General features: G+C 45.8%; 1 protein-coding gene across 5 annotated transcripts in view; it reads left to right on the top strand.

Moving 5' to 3' along the window:
• Nucleotides 1–641: 641 nt before the first annotated feature.
• Nucleotides 642–20,959, top strand: part of Pknox1 (PBX/knotted 1 homeobox 1) — a 40,160-nt gene continuing 19,842 nt past the window's right edge. The window contains exons 1-4 of one of the 5 annotated variants that reach the window (XM_051187051.1): nt 642–768; nt 16,236–16,425; nt 16,975–17,214; nt 18,844–18,951. In XM_051187051.1, coding sequence (XP_051043008.1) covers nt 18,901–18,951 — 51 coding nt within the window. In that variant the 5' untranslated portion in view covers nt 642–768; nt 16,236–16,425; nt 16,975–17,214; nt 18,844–18,900. The remainder of the gene's footprint in view (nt 769–16,235; nt 16,426–16,974; nt 17,215–18,843; nt 18,952–20,959) is intronic. The other 4 variants (XM_051187052.1, XM_051187050.1, XM_051187048.1 and 1 more) reach the window with 4 other exon arrangements.

The raw sequence follows: 20,959 nt of genomic DNA, 5'->3' as shown, positions 1-20,959 counted from the left end.
GGAGGAAGGATGAGCGGACTAGAGACCAGTCTGTATCCGCTTCCCAGACATCACGGTCAGTGTGTGGCTGAGCGCTCAGGAGACAGCACCCAGGGCCAGGTCCCAGGGCAGACACCACAGGCACTGGTGTGTCAAAGATACACCACCCACTGACCCCCGCGCCTACCCCAGCTCCAGAATATGGATTGCTAGGTGCCGAACAGGCAGAGAAAGGCTGGAGTTGGCTCAGAGTCGCAGATCTTCAGATGGTACAGCCCATACTCCCTGCCAGGGCTGCAGATGGTTCCAACCGGCTCGGCAAACCATTTTCCAAAAGCGGAGGCGGGCGCAGAGGGGGCGTGGCCTACAGCGATCTGGGCCACGCCTTCATTGCATAGTCATGAGATGGTAAGCTCTGCCTCTGGGGCGGGGCAGGCAGCTACTGGCGGTGGGGCAGAGCCGTTGGGTGGGGCCTGGCTGAAGGAGCGCGGCGGGGAGGGACCGGTCTCTGCCCCGCCCATCCTGGGCCCGCCCCGCCCCCTGCCTCGCCCCCGCCCGCCGCCGCCCCGCCCTGTGCCCGCCGCCGCGCTGGGCGGAGGCGGGGCCCGGGGCTTGCAGGCCCCGCCCCCGCGGTGAATATTGATGCGGCGCGCGTCGGCGTCGCCCTCCTCCCATTGAGCGAGGCTGTGTCGCGTGGCCCAGCGTCGGCGTGACGGTTGGACGCGGGCGCGGCACTGCGGGTCCCGATTGCTGCAGCCGCTTGTCAGTGTGATGAAGATTGGCACCCAGGTAAGCTGTCACTCAACCGCTCCGCCGCCGCCGCCGCTCTCGCCGCCGCCGTCCCTATCAATCACACCGGCCGAGGCCGCCGCTGCGGCCGCCTCCGCCGCTGCTTCTTCCGCCGCGGGCCGGGCGGGTGGTCGGGCGGGCGGTGCCCGGGGCCGTACTTGACCCGCGCCCGGGGCGGGGGCGGGGGCGGGGGAGGGGAGCGCCGATGGGGGAGGGGGCGCCGCTGCGGCCGCGGCGCGGGGGCGCGCCCGGCTTGTTTTCCTGTGTGGGTTCAGGGGCGCGGAAATTTCTGGAAGGCGCCAGGGCCTCCGCGCCGGGCCCGCTCGAGGCGCGCGCCTAACCGTCGCTCACGGAGCGCGGCGCGCGGGCGGCGGGGGCGCGCGGGTCGGCGGGGGCGCGCGGGCCGAGGGCAGGGGGCGGCGAGGCAGGAAGATGGCGGCGGGGTCCGCGGCCCTGGGGGGCAGCCCGAGCCAGCGTGGGGCTCCCCGCGGGAGTCCGCGGGCGGTGACAGCGTGTCGCGCGTGTCCACGGCCCATCGGGAATAGCTTCTTAGGGAGCGCTCGCCCCGCTGTTCCTGCTCCGTGTGTTACTGCGAAGGGAAGCGATGCAGATGAGGACGGAGCCCGCCGACCCTGGGGCTTCGGGCTCCGGGCTCCGGTCTCCTCCCGGCCGCGGCCTTGTGCGGCCGGTCCTGCCACGCCACCTGGGAGCGCGGTCCGCGGGACCCAAGTTTGAGCGCACGCCTGGGGATTCTGAATAGCTGAGACATTGGTGTCGGCCTCGCCACGGAAGCTTCTTCCAGAAGTGACTGGGTTTTTTGTTTTTTTTGTTTGTTTGTTTTTTTTAAATGTGGGTACTTTCCACTAAAGGGAAGAACCCGCCCCTAAGCAGGCCTCCTGTCATGGCATTAGAAAAATGAGCTTTCTCTAAATACTCGGAGGAAGGATCTGACTGAGGCGGGAACTCGATGCCAGCACACTTGGTTGCTCAGGTGGGGTCCAGGTGATGCAGGAGTTGCCAGACCCTCTAGTCCTGGGGCCTGTGCGGGTTAGGAGCATCCTGCTGCAATAAGAGCTTTGAGTCTTAAGATTCACTGTTGTGTGAGGTGCCGCTGAAGCTCACGGTTTCTCCTGGCAAACTTTGTCACCAGGGTACCAGGAGTGGAGATGCCTAAAGTTCCTTGTGCTTTAGAATTGAGAATGCATGGCTGGAAGAATAGCTCGTTCCCTACAGTCTCTGAGTCAGGTTGCAGCAGGTTTACATTATGTTTAGTTCCGTTTCTTTGGTCTTGTAGCCTAACTTTAGGAAAGTCCTAATTGTGAATTGTGGAAACAAAGTCACTACAGGAGTTTTAACATTCAGTTACAAGCTTGATTTTGGTCTGTTATTGTTAAAACTAGAACTGTTAAGAGGAAAAGAAGATTGCCAAAGTTCAAAGTGTGGATCCAGGAGCTGTAACTTTCCCAGAGTCAAACAGAGAACTAGCCGTATTGAATTGGCTATCAAAAGTATCGGACCAAAGTGGAGTCTCCTCGGAGCCCTGGATTAGCTTAGCTCAGCTCACTGTGCAGCCAGGCTGAGCAGAACTTTCCAAGTCTGGGAATGTGGTGAGGTTTCTGTGACAATTCAGGTGCTTTGTGGACATAACCTCACACTGTCCATACTAGATCTCCTGATCTTAATGTCTGCCTTCCTCCTCGAAGAGCTGGAGCATACCTGGGAGCTACTGCAGATATTTTTTATTTTGTTTTTGTAAGATTCAGATACTTAGTTTAAAAAGTCCTCACTAGAAACCCATGTACATTCAGCTATCTTTGTTAGGAATATGGATGGATGTGCTGTGTCACATACACCCTCTCCCCCCATTTGATGGCAGAGGTGACAAGAAATTCAAGTAATAAAATGAGGACTTGGTGTTCTGATCTAGTGGTATGACCTCGTAGTAGTTGAGGATAAGAGCCTTTGGTGGATTAGCCATGTTGAATCCATGTGTCTTAAGTTCTGTTCAGGTCTTATATAAAGTTAAGTGTGCTTGTGTATACAAGAAGTTGATGGTGGAGATAGGTAGAATGAACAAAGTCTGGGCTGGACGGTCATTTGGTGCAAAGCAGCCACAGGTTTGGCCACAAAGGCTGCTTGCTAAGTGTTATATTACTGAGAGGATGCCAGGTACCTAGCCTGCTGCAGCCCCTTGTTCATTTTGTCAGCCCTTGATATTCAGCTATTGTTTCTGGAAATTTTCTGCAAAAGGCAGTCAATGTAGTGGCTGGCCTGTGGTTGAAAAGTCCTGTTTCTGTGGTCGGGAGCATGGGAAGGGGGTAGAGCGACTTCTAACTCCCGGAGCTGTGAGGTTGAGGAAGAACAGCTGTAGTATATTCAGAATCTTGAAAACCACTAGGTAGGAGTGTAGCTCATTGATAGAGCTCTTGCTTTACATGGCCCTGAAGTGGATTCGGAACATCCCTACCCCAGATGTTTTATTGTCTTGGCCCTTTCTCAGGGAGTGTGGCCATCCTGCTAGCGTCAAGCCACAGGCCCTTCTTCCCTCTTGAGGAGAGATGAGTGTGGATTGTCAGTGCTCTGTGTGTAAGGTAATTTCTGCTCAGGGTAACCCTGTCATCCTAAAGGCCTGTATAAGTTGTTTGGCCCACCCTCTAATAGAGTAAAGCCTTCTCAGGTGCTCAGTAGGGTAAGACAACAGGAGTCTAGTGGGCTCCCTCTGTAATCACCATGTTGTCTGGTCCTCACTCAGCTCTGCCTCACATTCTCTCAGTCCTCACCTCTGCCTCCTTAATCCTCTTCCCTTTTGTTAGCCATGGACATGAGACTTCTGAGCTTTCTTTCCCTATACATCACCTTCTGCACACTGACATCTGAGCTGGCAGGCTGTCTTTGTAAACGTTAAACTCTTTCTTCCCAGCAACCACATTTTACTTTCTGTGTGTATGAAGGTACCAATTTTAGGTATCCCATATAAGTGGAATAATACATTTACCTTTTTGTGATTGGCTCAATTTCACTTAATAAAATTTCATCAATACTTTAGCTTGTGCCAGCATTTCCATATTTTTAAGCCTAATAAAGTTCCATCCTATGTATGTCCTGCATTTTGTTCATCCACCCATTTCTGAACACTTCGTTCCTCCATCCTTTTGGCTATTGTGAATAAAATGGCCATGAACATGAGTGTGGATATCTGAGGCTCTGTTTTCAGTGCATTTGATATAGTCTCAGGAGTAGAGTGTGAATTACATTTTAAAGAACCATTGTCCTGTTTTTCCACAACGGCAGTGCTATACTCCAGGTTTTCAGCTTCTCAGCATCCTGGCTTTTGGGTGTCTTTTTTTTTTTTTTTTTTTTTTTTTTTGTTTTTGGCAAGAGCCCAGAGCTTTGTGAACAAACAGTAGGTGAGCACTTTACCACTGAGCTACACTACTAGCACCAGTCTGCTATGCTGCCATTTTGTTAGTAGTTATCCTAATGGGTGTGAGATGGCATTTTATAGTTTTAATTGCATTTCTCTACTGATGTTGAGCATCTTTTCCTGGGTTTATTTACCATTTGTGTGTTTTCTTTGGAGAAATTTCTTAAGTTCTTTGCCCATTTTTTGAATCTAGTTTATATACACATGTTTTATGTATAAATTGTTAAAGTACTTCTGTATCTGGCATTATCATATAATTTTATGCATGTTAACATAAATGTTTCTTATTTTAAAATGTTAAAGTTGGGCCAGAGAGATGGCTCAGCAGGTAAAAAAAAGCACTTGCCACCAAGCCTGACAACCTGAGTTCAATCCCAGATCCCACAAGGTAGAAGAAGAGAACTGATTTCTACAAGGTGCCCTTAACACCCACATTAGCTGTGGTATTGTATGCACACACAATAAAGAAATAAATTTAATTGAAAAAATGTAAGTGTCAAGATTTTTTTCCTGTTTTTTAAATATCTAATGGTTATGCCTAATGAGGCAGGGCTTTTGAGCATTTAGCTTTTGATATTGTCTGTGTTTTCCATCTGAAAACTGGCTTTCCTCTGATCTACTCAACATGGTACTAGCTAGGTTGACAAGGAATCTGCTATGAGCAGCTGCTGGAAGATGGGCTGTCTGGGGCCTCTTTCCATGGTGCACTGTTGATGTCTCTGAGCAGCACTGGCAGAGGAGGGAGGGGGAGGACTATCCAGGGCAAGGGTGCTCATCGTGGAAGAGTTAAGGTCCCCTATTTTCCACTTCCTATGCTTTCCTTGTGCTAGGGATTGAATTTGGGACACTGTACATGGTAAGCATATATTAATATGTGCAGTAGCCTGCACCCATCCGTCACAGGACAGTTTCATTGATCTAATAACAAGGATACTATGTAAGCTTTGTGTGACAATTTGTATTGTATTGATGCCAGTGATAGTCATATAGTTTTATAGCTTTGATGATGAATTGAATAGCTATGATGGCCCATCTAACTTGGCCTATTAAAACACATTCTAAAACCTGTAAAATGTCTTTTTGTTAGAGCCAAGGAGATAATAGGTAAGTGTTTGCTACCCAAGTGTGAACCAAGCTCAGATCCCCAGACCCACATAAAGCCTGGTGTGGTAGCACATGTGTAAATCCCAGCACTCCTGTGAGATGGAAGGCAAAGAGACAAGAGAATCCCTGGAAGCTCATGGACCAGCTTGCCTGGCAAATGCAGCAGCAGACAAATAGTGGAAGGTGAGGACGATGTCTCAAGATTGTCCCCTGACCTCTACACACTCGTTCTGTATGTAGCCCACATGCCAGCACTCACCCTTATCCTAACACACGTGTCTTTGTTATTAGAAATTAATTTGATTATGTAGATTTTTTTGATTTTTGCTGTGTAGCCCATGTTTGCCTCAAACCATTCTTCTGTTTGAGTCTTCCATGTGGCTGAGTTGTCTGAGCGTGGGGGTTGTAAGCGTGTAAGGTTTTGTTTTAATAGGATTTAATATCTGATTTTTATTTGGATATTAAATTATAAATTACACCTTCTCAAGCTTTGTTTGAAAACTAAAGTGGTTTCTTGGCAGATGTTTTCCTTCAAATGAGTTACTTACTGTCTGTGCTGAGGGATGAGAACTGGGGCTGTTTATGATTTTTGAGCCCCAGTCACCTGAGACTTCTTACACAAGAAAAGGCCCTAAACTTTATGCTAGGTGCTTAATTCCCTAAATAGCTCCTGGGGAAGGTGTACTTTTGAAGACAGACCTTTGCCAGCGTTCTTAGAATGTCCTGGCTTTGAGGAGTATGAAAAAGTAGTTTAATTTGGACAAAGACCATCAGTTCTTAGGAGAATTTGTAACAAAAGGAAAATGAAGAGACAACCCAGCACCCTCGAGTACCTCTTCAGCCTTCTGTTGTCATGTCTCTTTTAGTGCTGGTTTTGCTCTCTGCTAGACTTGAATTTGCCTAGAATGCCCAGCTTTTCTGAAGTAGGGTTGTTAAGGCTTACTTTGACTGTAGGTAGGACTAGGGAAGTTTTCCTGTGTTGCCATGGCAGCTGGAAAGGAACACAGGGTACTTTGGCCCATCCAATGGCTTGAGACATCACCAGCTGAGTTAGTAAACATTTTAAGGGTGTTAAGAGGAGTATTCTGGGACAGCCAGAGCTACATAGAGAAACCCTGTTCCAAAAAGAAACAAATAAATGGAAAAAAAAAAAAGAGAGAGACATTGCTCTTTGATTAGTTATACTTTATTTAGAGCAGGAGTTAGCTAGGATTAAAGGCATGTGCTACTACTACCTAGCTTTAGTGGATATTTTTAAAGTGTATGAGTGTTTTTGCCAGCATGTATGTATGTATGTATGTGCACCACATGTGTGTCTGGGGTCTGTGGAGGCCAGAAGAGCGCACTGGATCTCCTGCAAGTGCAGTCACACATGATTGTGAATGGCTATGTAAGTTCTGGGAAACAAACTTCTGTCCTCTGGAAAAACAGTATGCACTTCCATGTTGCCCAGGCCCACTTTGAAATCCTGGGCACAAGACATTTTTCCTGAATCAGCTTCTTGGGCAGCTGGACTGCAGGTGAGCACCTGTACACCTGACTTGTAAACATGTTTATGTGTAACTGATAATACAGGGTTGTTATGGAAACCAACAGGGGTAGAGTATTACTGTTGACTTTAAGTATCATAGTATGGAAATAACCAGTTGATATCCGAAGATGTGAGGACAGGGAGCATACTGCACCTATAGTGGATTGAACAGAAAACTTCAATAAAGGAGAATCGGGAAACATAAAACCAGTCGGCATAAACTCAGAATATCAGGAACCAGTTAGTTTGGAAAGGCTCAATCTTTCATCTGATAAAGCTCCAGATGAAGCAGAAAAGTGACTTCTAGCCAAATGATCTGGCTATAAGAGGCATCTAAGATTGGCAAATAGGTGGGAAAGAAGGGGTAGAAAACAGAGTATCCAGAGCAACTTCCAGGCAAGACAAACTCCTGGTGGCTGTATTGGACAGGAGAAAAGCAGTGAGGGCCACTGCATGTCCCTCAAAGGACCAATTACTAATGTTAAACTTCATATGCTTTGATTATCCTTACTGAGATTTTAGCAAGTAAACTAACAAGCATCGGTATACACAGGCACACACACTCAATGAGGACAGAAACAGATCTCAGAGAGAGAGAGAGAGAGGAGAGAGGAGAGAGCACAAGCTGCTTGTGACTCCCAGCAGCTCAATGACCAAGAAGTTACCAAAGGAGTGAGTGTTAGTGTCAGACAGGACATGAGCAGGTTACTCTGTCAAGATGTCACATGCTTCAATCATCAGAAATGTCTCCGGGCATTGCCAGATGTCCCCTTGGTGCCATTGTCTCAGTTGAGAACTGCTGATACAGAGGATTTAAACAATATGACAAACGAACCAATAAGCATGGACAGAAATTTGTACCTAATAAACAAAATGTAGATTGTCTTTCTCACATAAACACTTAACAAAATTAGCCATGTGTTATGATAAAAAGAAAATCAGGTTTCAGAAAAGTAAATCCTAACCAGGTATGGTTCACCACACTTGTGATACCAGCATTTAAGAGGTAGAGCAGGAGAATTGCACTTGGGAGGTAGAGGTAGGTGACTCTCTGCTTTCAGTATATTTCTCTGAATAAAGAGAAGATTCCAAAACTATCCCAGTGAGATGGGACACGCCTTTAATCTTAGCACTTAACAGACAAGAACAAGAGGATCTGTGTGAGTTTGAGACCTAGACACATAGTGAGCCCAGGCCAGTTGGGGTTACAGTTAGACTCAGTCTCAAAAAACAAAACTGTTTTCTGCCTCTGAACAAATAATGACTACAGCTCTTTACTGATTTACAAATGAATAACCATATTATACGTACTCACCTCTAGGGTAAAGCAGGGATAGCATTGAGGAGAAACCAAATAAGAAAGTCAGCAGATTAAACTTTCACCTTAAGATACAAGAAGAGTAAAATTAACCCAAAGAGAGACAAATTTCATTTTATGCTTGATAAACTTGATTAAGAAATTAGAGAAAGATTGTTTTAAAAGCGATATGAAAGTAAACTGAAGGTGACAAATAAGAGCACATCACATTGGGACTGGAGAGATGGCCCAGAGGTTAAGAGCACTGCTGTTCTTCCAGAGGGCCTGAGTTCTGCTCCCAGCACCCACATGGGAGCTCACAACTGTAACTCCAGTTCTGTGAACTAGTGAATCCTACTGGCTTCTGAAGACATCAGACACACACATGGTGCACAGATGTGCATGTAGGCAAAGCATTCATGTATGTTATAATAAAAAGGAGTACCATATGCTACTTGATGGTAATGCCTTTAAGGAGCTGTGGGGCGTGCATGAAGAAGGCAGAGTCTGGGTTGACCTAGGCAGAGCATCTTGAATGGCCTCCAGGCACAGGTGAGTGAGTTCTATGGGATTTTAACAGAACAGCTAATTCCTATGTCGTGCAGATTTAGAAATCACTAAGTAATTGACCTCTGATGTGTACCCAGCATTGTGATAGTGGCTGGGAATGTGGGGATGAATAGAAACAGCTTAAGTTTGTGCCTGGAAGGAAATGAGCTCATCGGTGACTCTTCAAGAGAAATGGTATATTACAACTGTGGTAAGGACTGGAAGGGAGGCATACTTTGCTCAGAGCAACTGGTCCAGAGGTCAGGGGTGACTCATGCAATGAGATGACTGCTGTGTAGAGGAGAGCGAGAGTGAAGGCATCCTAGACAGGGTTTCTCTGTGTAGCCCTTGCTGTCCTGGAACTCACTCTGTAGACCAGGCTGGCCTCACACTCACAGAGATCCACCTGCCTCTGCCTCCCTAGTGCTGGAAAGTTGTGTGCCACGCGCTGCATGGTGTTTCTAGTCTTTTCTACAGTAATGTTCTTGTCTGTAATCTTAAGTGAGCTCCTTTTGTGTCTAAACTGTTTATTTCCAAATCTTTGTCATTGCTTTTTGCTCACAATTTTTACTGTAAATTTGTCTAAGTATCCACCAATAAGCACATCACAGGCTGACTGGGAGTTTCTTTGACCAGGTTAATTAGGCCATCTGCTTTCAATTTAGCCTCACACAATTTGTCATAGACAAGAAGTAGGCAAGTTCATTGCCAGAATGTACACAAATGACCTGTAGTCCCACTCTCATTCCTATTAGAAACCTTGTAAGCACACATTATTTACTTTTCACATTGCTGTCAGCCTTCTGGCCTTCCAGGCTTCCTATGAAACCATTCACCCAGCTCTGAAGCCATCAAGAGCTCCGAATCCCTCCCACAAACAAGTTCCAGGATCAGGCTTATGAGCCACATGGTGAGGTAGTCACAGTAAAATACACCAGCTTCTTGGTGCCAGTTCTCTCTGTCAGGATTGTCATCACTGCAGAAGACACCCCACCATGCACAACTAACAAGAGGAAGGATGTATTTTGACTCACAGACTCACAGGTTTCAATCCATGGTTGGCTGCCTGTTGCCTTTAGACCAATGGCAAGACAAACATGGTAGGCTGTGGCAGAGGGTACTTGCCCATCTCATGGCAACCAGTAAGCAGAGAGGCAGGAAAGGATCAGGCTAGCTAAAGGCGTGCCTCTGGGCACCTATTGTTACAAGGTCCTATTCCAGCAAGGCCCCACCTTTTTATAGCCCATTCACTATGAATTCAGTTACATTAGTCATTGATGAACTTAGTGCCCCATCACCCAGCTGCCTCTCAGTAGTGTTACTGGCGAACCAAGGATCAAAATCATGGTCCTTAAGGAAACTTCATGTCCAAACCTCACCCAGATTCCCCATGTTTCTCTGTTCAAACACCTTAACTATCTAGCTGACTCTGCTTAAAAAAACACTGTGGTACGTGAATTGAGTTGATGAAACTTAACAGGCACCAGAGTTGATCAAGTTACAGAACTTTTCTGGTTTCCATGTGAGTCTATATTAGTATACATTAGAAGAAACTGAAGTACCCTTGGAGCTGGATAGAGTGACCTCAGGAAGCTGCTGAACCTTGGTATCTATTTCAAAAGTATCTGGTCATCTCTGGTATAAATCTAGTAACCCTTAGTGGCATAAAACAACCATTTTGTCATATGCATGTTTTGTATAGGCTAGATATGGAAAAGTCATAAGGAAATAGCCTACATGTCCACCATGTTTGGTTTCTCAGCTTGGGGACTAGAGTGGCTTGATGACAATGAGATGAATCTTTAGAGACATCATTTCTTCCTCCTCCTCCTCTGTGGTGATATATTATTTATGATTTATTAAAGCTTGACTGAGGATTCAGAAAAGCAAAGTCAGTCACAAGCCATTGAAGCCAGACACACATCTTTAATCCCAGCAGCCAGAAGCTAGGAGGTGATGGTATATACCTTTAATCCTAGGACTCAGATCTACCTAAGAGTGAATCAATCTTTAAGAGAATTATAGCTCACACCTTTAATCCCAGCATTAGGGAAGTATATAAGACAGAAGCAAGGTCTCAGTAGCAGGCATTCATTCTCTAGCCACACTGAGGAGAGGTTATAGTCTGAGGCTTGGTGAGACAGGGTCAGCCCATTCAGCCTGAGGTAGAGGTAAGAAGCTGCTTTGCCTTTCTGATATTCCACTTGAAGTTTGAACCCAATATATGTGTGTGTGTGTGTGTGTGTGTGTGTGTGTGTGTGTATGTGTGTGTGTGTGTATGTGTGTGTGTGTGTGTGTGTGTGTGTGTATATATATATATATATATGTATATATATATATATACATATATATATATATATATATAATCAATCTTGGAGGTGTAGCTGTCAACTGTAATATGAGGAGGGGATGTTGGGATGTTGGCCAGAGTGCTTAACCTATAGAGGTTCCATGTGCTTTGTTATAGCCTTATGGGGTTTTTTTTGCAGTCTTGAAGGGAATAACCCACAGAATTGGTGGGTTATATAGAATCAGGGAAGCTTCCTTACAGCCTTAGGAAGGTTGCTCATAAAATCAAGGGGTCATCCTTATAGACTAAGAGTTCAGAGCTGGAGAGATAGCTCAGTGGTTTAGAGTACAGGCAGCTCCTGCAGAGGTCCTGAGTTCAATTCCCAAAAACCGCATGGTGGCTCACAACCATCTGTAATGAGATCTGGTGCCCTCTTCTGGCCTGCAGGTGTACATGTAAAGAGAACACTGTATACATAATAAATCAGAGAGAGAGAGAGAGAGAGAGAGGAGAGAGAGAGAGAGAACAAAGGATCCTGTGCTCTCTGGATGGTTGACTTGGTATTTAAAGACCCCTGGCCCCTCAAAATCACTCATAAGTATTCCAACAGTTGTTATAAAGTGATTTCTTTATGCTATTAACTTAGTTTACTGACCCATCCCTGCACTTGGGGACAGGCCCCAGCAAGGAGAAAGACATCTCCCCCCATAGTAAGTATGCAGCATGCAGGCTGCAGCTCTTGTCTTTGCTACTCACTCACTGCTGCAAACTCATTAGCACTGCTTTTGGGTTTCATTTGTTTTTGATTCTGGAGACTCCATCCTGGGCCTCAAGCATGCATATAGACTTTTAAGCATGTGTTCTCCCACTAAGCAAAACCACCAGACCCTTGTGTTCTAGTAGAAGCTTCACCCCAGTCCCTGGTATCCATATACCCAAAGAGTCTGGAAGCTCCACTCCCAGTCCCTTCTCCCATCTCTGTCCAAACCCTGCTGCATCTCAAAAAGCCTAACAAATGATGTCTGCTCCCTCAGAGATGCTCAAGACCACTCCCATGGGGTCTTTAAACTGAACTGTCCTCCAGATAACAGACATGTGGTTTTCTGGTCTCTTTTCTGTCTCCTTTCTGGAGGGGGAGGGCTGGAAAATACATTGTATCCATTAAAAATGGGCTTTTTAAAATTTGGTTTGATTTGGTCTGATTTGGATTGTTGCCTCAGCTGAGAGGCTTATCAGAACTTTTTCACCTTGCTGTGAATTTTAAATGATTTTGAGTAATTAAAATATTAATTAATAGAGCTGGGTACAGGGTAAATGCCTTTAATCCCAGCACTTGGGAGGAAAGAGACAGACAAGTGGTCTCTGAGTTCAAGGCCAGCCTGGTCTACATAATGTGTTCCAGAACAGCCAGAGCTACATAATAAGAGTCTGTCTTGAAAATACAAACAAACAAAAATATTATTCATTGAAGTTACTGTCACAGGCCTAATGAGTTTTAACTTTGCCCTTTAAAATAGCTTTAGAGCAACTCAGGTTGATTCCATTAGGTACTGTTTCTTGGTCGTTTATTTTACTGTTGGAGATCAAGGTCAGCCTTGGCATGGTAGGCAAGTTCTCTGTCACTGAACTTCAACTCTAGCCTCTAGCTACTTTTAATTTTTTTATTGTGTGTGTATGATGGCAGGGTGGGGTGCATGCCATAAGTGAACATGTGGAAGTTAAATGGCAACTTTTGGAGTTAATTCCCCCTCCCTCCTGCGTATGGTCTCCATAGATTGAGCTCAGGTTGCAAGGTTTACATGACATGCACTCTACTTGCCGGGACATCTCACTGGCCCTGGAAACTCTTTAATGACCATTCCCATTACAACTTAAATATTATCACACATCTTGAATCGTAGTTGTAAGTTTGGTTAATATAATCTTGATAATACTTAAAACATCTGACTAGACAAAACTGTAAGTAACTGGGCGGTGGTGGCACACGCCTTTAGTCCTGGCACTTGGGAGGCAGAGGCAGGTGGATCTCTGTGACTGTGAGACCAGCCTGGTCTACAAGAGCTAGTTCCAGGACAGCCTCCAAAGCCACAAAGAAAACCTGTCTTGAAAAACAAAAAACAAAACAAAACAAAAAAGCCATAAGTAAATCTAGTTGTGTAAGCTGTCCACCAAGAGTGAACTATGTGAGGTCAGTCCTTGCTTTGATTATCACAAGGCATGCCTGACAGTCCATCAACTGGGATAAGGAAATGATACAAGCAAGCCATCTTAGTTACTGTAACTATTACAAAATCATGATTAATTCAACCATTAATTTTTATAGAATGCCACCTTAGTAAGTTCTTAACTAGACAACATGGATGTGCATCCCTTCTATTTAGGAGGCTGAGGTAGAAAAAGCACTTCATGAGTTTGAGACCAGCCTGGGCTACACAGTAAAATACCATCTTTAAGCCAAAATAAGCAGCCACAGAAAAGGATAGGGCTGAGGTTGGGGGAGGGGGAGGTCACATTGCTTTTAACTGAACACAACAACCATGTAATTCTTTGATATATTTTAACTTGTAATCTAGAAAATAATTTAAGAAATTTTCTTAATTATTACACACCACTTTTTTAGTTTGTTTTCTGTTGCTATAACCCATCACAAGAGACAAGGACGTTTATAAGCAATAAAAGTTTATTTGTCTCATGGTCCTCCATGAGCATAATTGCTTGCCTCTGTATGTGCCTTTAATCTCTGCATTTGGGAGGCAGAGGCAGGTGGATCTCTGAGTTTGAGGCCAGCTTGGTCCACAGAGTGAGTTTCAGGGTATCCAGGACTATATAGGGCCTGGATTAAAAAAAAAAAAAAAAAGGACAGAAAGACAGAAGATTTGTTTTGTTTTTTTGTACAGTCAGTACTGCTATTATATGTCCCTACCTTTATGACATTACATGAAACTGATTGCTTCTCAAAGACCTCACCTCCAAATAACATTAATTGGAATTAGGTGTTAAGTTTTAGCTCATGAATATAATAATTTTTTAATTAATTTATTTTTGGCTTTTTTTTTTTTTTTTTTTAAACAAGGCCTCTCTGTATAGCCCTGGATATCCTAGAACTCACTGTGTATTCCAGGCTGGCCTCAGACTCTGTGACCAAGAGTTTATGGAAGTGACCATTTTATTCTTGGAAGAGTTAAGAGTGATTGCAGAGCTGAACTGTGGGTTGAGAGAGTCATGCACCTGGCTCAGGATGCCTGTCACTTCTGTTTTGCAACTGAACATTCCCTCTGTCCTTAGACTAGTAGGAAAGGACATAATATGCGTGAATATGCATGCATGGCTCCAGATAGGAGAGAGGTGTCTTAGTTGCTTTGATCTCCCATATCCTGATTCCCCAGGGTGACATGATAAAAGCCAGATGTTTGTCTCAGGAAAGGTGATACATGGCTATGAGACTGGAATGTGTGTAGGTACTGAACGATGGAACACTGACCCAGTCTCCTCACTGAGGGGATTGATTGAGACACATGGGACTGTGGACAGGTTTTCTCTAGGAGTTTCCACAGTACTCTGTTCTAGAACATGGGCATGGAGACACTAAATCTCTGGGTTGTTATGCTGACCCTGGCTTCCCAGATGTATTAGTTGGCCATCATCTTTTAGCCAAATTTGCCTTGGAAGCCTCCTCAGTGGAACTGGGAAAACTGTCTCCCAGCAGGGTGGCACCTTTGCTGTGTATCACTTTCCCTTCAGGTGTGTGTGTGGGAGGTGTCTGGAAGTAGTACGGGACCAGCCATTGAGTCTGGGACATGGTCACTTCTAGACTGAGCTGGTTTTGATGTAGAATTGTCAATATACTGTTGGATTTGAGGTCTGGGACCCTGGAAAATATGGCATTCATAGCAGAGTTCTTCTCCACTCAGCATGGCCAGGGAAAGTTATCAGTTTGAGGGAGTTCAATGGCTCCTTAGTTTAGCTATTGTTTAAATGCAAATGTGTAAAATACTTTTCTAAGAGGCTGGGTTTGGTGGTGAACACCCTTAATTCCAGTACTCAGAGGCAGAGTCAGGCAGATCTCTGAGTTCTAGGCCAGTCTGGTCTGCATGATAAATTCCAGGACAGCTAAGGCTACACAGAGAAACCATGTCTCAAAAAACAACACAAAACAGCAACAACTTTTTACATGGCTGGAGAGATTAGTAGTTGAGAGCACTTGCTGCTCTTGCAGAGGACCCAAGTGCAGTTCCCAGTGCTCAATACTGGCTTCTCTCAGCCTCCTGGAACTCCAGTTCCTGAAGATTCAGTGTCCTTTAGCCTCTATTTACATGGTGCACATAAACTCATACAGGCACATATGCATACACTAAAATAATTAAATTAACCTTTAAAACACACTTTTATATTCTAAGCATCTCAGACCTTTAGAGACTTACTGATGGTTGAAGATCGTCATTTCCCAGGCTTTCTATGGGTCTTCTTGTTCCCTAGGCAAGACCCAGGAGGAAGGTGGGATGGGTGATAAAGCATACTCATAGTTAGCTGTGCATACAGAAGGGGAGAGAAGGTTAGTGGGAGAGAGTGGCAGTGGGAGGAGGGAGACAAGGTGGCTGGTTTGAGGGTATGTACATAATCTTGGTAGGGAAGTGGGATGGAGGTGGGCTGATGCCTAAGGATGGGCTTGGCTAGAGACAACTTTATGAAGGCAGTCACATAACCAGATTTGCATTTTAGAAAGCCCAGGGAATGGTTTGGAGCAAGCCAGACCTGGGCTCTGGCAGCTGTGTGGGGATGGGAGTCTGAAGGGGGACTGTGCTGTGCTGTCTCTGAGAGTGGAAGGACGGGTGGGAGCCAAACTGAAGAGAAGTCAGGATTTGGAGGAGAGCCAGACTTTAATCACCACAGAGGTCATTAGAGGATGTCCTGGAACAGGTTGTAGGTGTGTGGGTCTCTGTCCAGAATGGGGGTCTTGGTGAGGTGGAGTACCCAGATGTAACAGACTTAACAGGGTTTTAAAGATTTTAACTCAGAGGCTAGGCATAGTGGGTGGGGCATGACTTTATTCCCAGCATTTGGGAGCCAGAGGTATCCTGGTCTACAAAGTGAATTCTAGGATAGCCAGAGCTACATAGTGAGACCCTGTCTCAAAAAAAAAAAAAAAAAAAAAAAAAAAAAAAAGAGAGGAAAAAAGTGTTTAACTTAGTTTTCTCCCTGCACCAGTGCTGTGCCGGCACCATCACTCCTGGTGGTGGAGTTTGGGCCATGGTTCTTGTTTTGCCCCCCACAGGCCTTCTGTTGACCAGCTGCTGACTCAGTCCTCCTCTTCCTGATCCTGAGGAAGTCCTTAACATGGTTGGTACTCCTCACCATGGCTCCCCTCTTTTATGTAGTGTAAGCAGTTCTCCATGTGTACCTGCCATACCCTGATGATGACCAAGTGATTCCAGCCCAGGCTCCTCTGCTCAGTGTCCAAGAAGGTATCTGAGACTTGATTGTAGCCTGAGACATGCTGCCTGTCATGTCGTGCTGTGTCCTCTTGTCCTCTGACCTCCAGGCCATCTCCTAGCACATTGTCTTCTGTCTTCCTTTTGGTCCCCTCCAGTCTCTTGGCATTACACATTGCATTTTTGTGTATTTGTTCACTACGACTGCTGTGTCAAATTACCACAAATTGGGTGTATGAAACCTAGCATGTGTAAGGCCCTGGATTTAACTCCTACCTCCCCAGGAATGGATTCTCTCATGGTTCTGGAAATCCACGAGCAAGGTGTAGACAGGGTTACTCACTCTGAAGGCTCTAGGGGTCTGTCCTTGCTTATTCCAGCTTCTGGTGACCCTGCTTAGGCTTCTGGGCTTTAAGGTGTATTTCTGCGTCTTCCATAGTAAACCTCTTTGTGTGTCTCAGATCTTCCACTCTCCTCTTACACAATCAGTTGCGCCATCCCAAGTCCAAAGGCATTTCATCTCAAGACCCTTAGTGTCATTCCATCTGTAAGACCCTATTTCTAAATCTGGTCCTTGTTCAGGTGCTGGGTTAGAGTGGGACATGTCTTGTGGAGGACTCAGCTCATCTCCATCTGTGCCCACTGTACCCCGATGATGACCAGGTGATTCCAGCCCAGGCTCCTCTGCTCAGTGTCCAAGAAGTTATCTGAGACGCAACTGCAGCCCGAGACGTCCTGCCTTGTTTCCCTCCCAAGCCATGGAACTGTTCTTAGCTGTTTGCTCATCTCGGGACCTGTGGCTCTGTTCTTGCAGCTGCTCAGGTGGGAAGTTTAGACCCATCCTTGCTCCTCTAGTCCACCTTCAGGGCCCTGGCTCACCTCTGACCCTGATGCCTATAGCCCCCCACCTTGACTCCTGTGTTCCAGGGCCATGTGGTCTGGCCTATATATGTGATCAGAGCATGAGTTTCCCACTGCTCCCACTTGCTGTGGGTTTCTGACCACTGACTTGCTGTTTTCACTGTGGCCACACACTCCCCTGATCAGACATATCCCTACCATCTTCTCCACTCTGTTTAGCCATCTTGTCTCCTGGCTTCCTTATGCACAGGGGTGGTAGGTAGCCTACTACTACTCCACTGGTCAGACCTCTCATCTAAGTTGCCTTACTTACCCCCTAGTCATCTTCTATCCCAACCTGGTACTTCATCACTCCTGAAATTGACTTGCCAATGTTTGTCAATAGTCTGCATCTATGCCCAAGCCATCTATCTGTCCCCATAGCATCTAGTGAACTTACATACTAGCTCCTTCTTTATGTGCTAGCTCCTGGGCCTGTGGAAAGCTCTGGTACCCAAGGACAGCCTCAGAATAATGATGCTGAGGTGAGAGTAGCTCAACTTTTGGTCAGCTCTGTGGCCTTGGTCCCATTATTCTGACTTTTAAGATATAAATGGGCATCACCTGAGAACCCCCAGGGGGCTATCATGTGATCAGGCGGTGGTCCATCTATTGCTACTGTTACACTGTTGGTGGGATAGACACCCTTTTTGAGCTATCTCAAGATATGCTGTTCAGTCCTGCCTTTGGCTCTCACTGTTCCAGCTGTATGTGCCTCTGTTTTGTACAGTCTGCAGCATAATTGTGCTTCCCTTGCTGGCCCTTAGTTGGTTCTGCTAGTGCAGAACAAGTGGTGTGCCTGCCCCTGGTCTTTGAGTGACTATTTAGGCAAGCTCCTGCATGCTGGTCCAGACCAGCTGGGGCTGGCCTGTGCTGTCACATTGCAACATCCCTCTCCATTCCCCATGCTTATTGGATCCCTGCTCATCATTCCATCTTAACAACATTATTTTGAGAGTTTCTGTCATTATTAAGCAAATGACTATTGCTTACTTATTTGTGCCTCATGCACACAGACACGTCAGAGTGCCATCTACACGTTATTTTCATTTTGCACTGGCCATTTCTTTCTTCTCCCCAGTCTCCATGTTATCAAGTCCTGCTCTGCCCACACATCCTGGGAACCACCCCCATACCTCTGCTTTTTTCCTCATGCTCCTGTTCTGTGGTGCCCTTGGTGCCTCTCCTACTAGTCTCCTATTTTGCCCACCACTGCCATGTAGTCAAGGAAGGCCGGGCCTCTCTAGGCTAACATTGTGCTTCGGGTGTCCCCGAAGCATGGCCTCACCCAATGTCCTATATGTGGCAGTATTTACTGGCTCCTTGTTAGGGGATAGAGGAGTGTGGTTGACTGACTGTATAATAGAAGGTTGGGGTCCAGCACAGTAAGAGTGACTGCTAAGCGAGTAGTGCTGCCAACGAGGTTTTGGCTTGGAGTCCCTCTCTGTATAAAAATAATGCAGTTTTTGGAAATTACATGACGCTGTCAGATAAAAAACAAGAAATGCCAAGGAAGTGTTAACCAGTATTCCTCTGCTTTTATTTTCCTAGACACCATCCAATTCTGACTCAAGATGATGCGATATCTGAAGTGAACTCTCATCAACCATGATGGCTACACAGACATTAAGTATAGACAGCTATCAAGATGGACAGCAAGTAAGGGCCTGACCTTTATTCTGTATCCTGATCACTGCCAGGCCACCCAATACTAAATGTGGATAGCACTCTCTGTGAATGTTCAGTTTCCATGAGCTCACACATCTTCCTTTAAATGTATTAGGCATCCATCACATATTAGAGCTCACAACTATCAATTGCTCATCCTTGCTCCTAAGTGATACCTCTTTCTGACCAGCCAATAAACCATTTTTAGAGTATTGTATTGTACATGGATACATGGGTACATTCAAGCATGTGGTGCTGGAGATTAAAAACTGGGCACTTTTGGTGTGTTGGTAGTACATGCCTTTAATTCCAGCACTTGTGTGATGAGGCAGAGGCAGGAGGATCTCAAGGTTTGGGGCCAGCCTGTTCTGCGGAGTTCCAGGACAGCTAAGGCTACATAGAGAAACAAAAACAATACTTGCTTAGCATTTGTAAAGCATTTGGGAAGAAAAAGGGAAAAGAAAAGCTGGGTATGTATTTGTCTGTTTGTATCACTAGAGGCTAAATCCAGGGTCTCAGGCTTGACAAGCATTTTACTTCTGGGCCCTTTAAGCTGGGTGTTCTAGGGGTGTTGTTATGAGTTTTGAGACATAGTCTTTGTGCATAGCCTAGACTGGTCTTGAACTCACAGCATTAATATACATCATTGGCTGGCTCTGTTTTGTTTTTTAATGTTTGTTGTTGAATATAGGTGCACATGTACTGTAGTGCATATGCAGAGGTCAGAGGACAACTGGCAAGAGTCAGCTCTCTCCTTCCACTGTGTGGGTACTAGGGTCTGAACTCAAGTTACCAATCTTGACAGCAAGTACCTTTACCTACTGAGCCATCTTGCTAGCCCCCCCTTTTTGGGGGGGAGGGGCAGGGTCTCATATTATAGGGTAGTCTATCCTTGAATTGTGACAGAGCTGCCTCAGCCTCCTGGGTCTGGAGAGATGGCACAGCATTAAGATTGAGTACTTCTCTAACAGATCATCTGAGTTCAGTTTCTAGAACCCTGGCAGCTTACAACTGCCTGTAACTCCAGTTCCAGGGTCTCCAGTGTCCTCTTTTGGACCTCAAGGGCACCTGTACTCATGCATGTATATACCTTGCCACCAGCACATACATATACACATAATTTTAAAAGTATAAGTAAACCAATATAAAATGATGGGAGTCCTATGGTTTTATCTCCCCAGTGGTAAGCATTGGATGGCAGTGTCCCAGTAATGCCCTTAGTAGAGTTTCACTCGGAGACAGGTCTACCTTTTGTGTACTTGGGCGGTTGTGTTATGATGAGGGTACTTCCTGATTGTTCTCTCACAGAGGCTGTCCATTGTCCTTACAGGCAAGGCATGTGCGCCCATAGCAGCTGAAGCTCTCGGCTAGGGTGCTGGCCCCTCCTCTCCTTAAACTTGGGGTTCTGCTGAGTGCTCCCCGGGGGTTCTCAGTTCTGCCACTGTGTTCCAGTGGCAGAGTTGTACTGCAGAGTTGGAAGAGAAGGAATACCATCTGCCCCTTTCCCCTAGCCTGAGGATTGGGGGAGACTGGAGGGTATGTCAAGGTGGCTGGGAGCTGCAGCAAGCTCTGTCTCCTTTCCTTGATGACCATTTTGCACCATTTCTATATGGTTGCAGGTATTTGTTTTTGCTATTTTGAATCTGCCTTAGGCTTTTTTCTTTTTCATCATCTTCGCTCTGCCCTGCCCTTCTCTCCCTTTCTTCCTTTTCCTGTTCTTCTTCCCTAACACTCTCCTTACTTCCCTTGTTATTGTCCTGAGACAGAGTCTTTTGTAGCATAGCCCAGGCTAGCCTCAAACCGCCTCGGTAGCTAAGGATGACCTTTAACTCCTGATTGTCCCACCTCCCTCCTGAGGACTGAAATTACAGAGATGTGCCACCACAACCAGCTCTGAATGATCCTTCTTTTTTCTTAAAATGCAAATCTAATAATATATCTCCTTCCTGAGCCTTGAAGTGGCTCCCCGTAGGTGTCAGGCAAGGTCTAACCTGCCCTC

Source organism: Phodopus roborovskii, unplaced genomic scaffold, assembly GCF_943737965.1.
Source record: "Phodopus roborovskii unplaced genomic scaffold, PHOROB, whole genome shotgun sequence".
NCBI lineage: Eukaryota > Metazoa > Chordata > Mammalia > Rodentia > Cricetidae > Phodopus > Phodopus roborovskii.
This window is presented reverse-complemented; position numbering and strand designations above follow the sequence as displayed.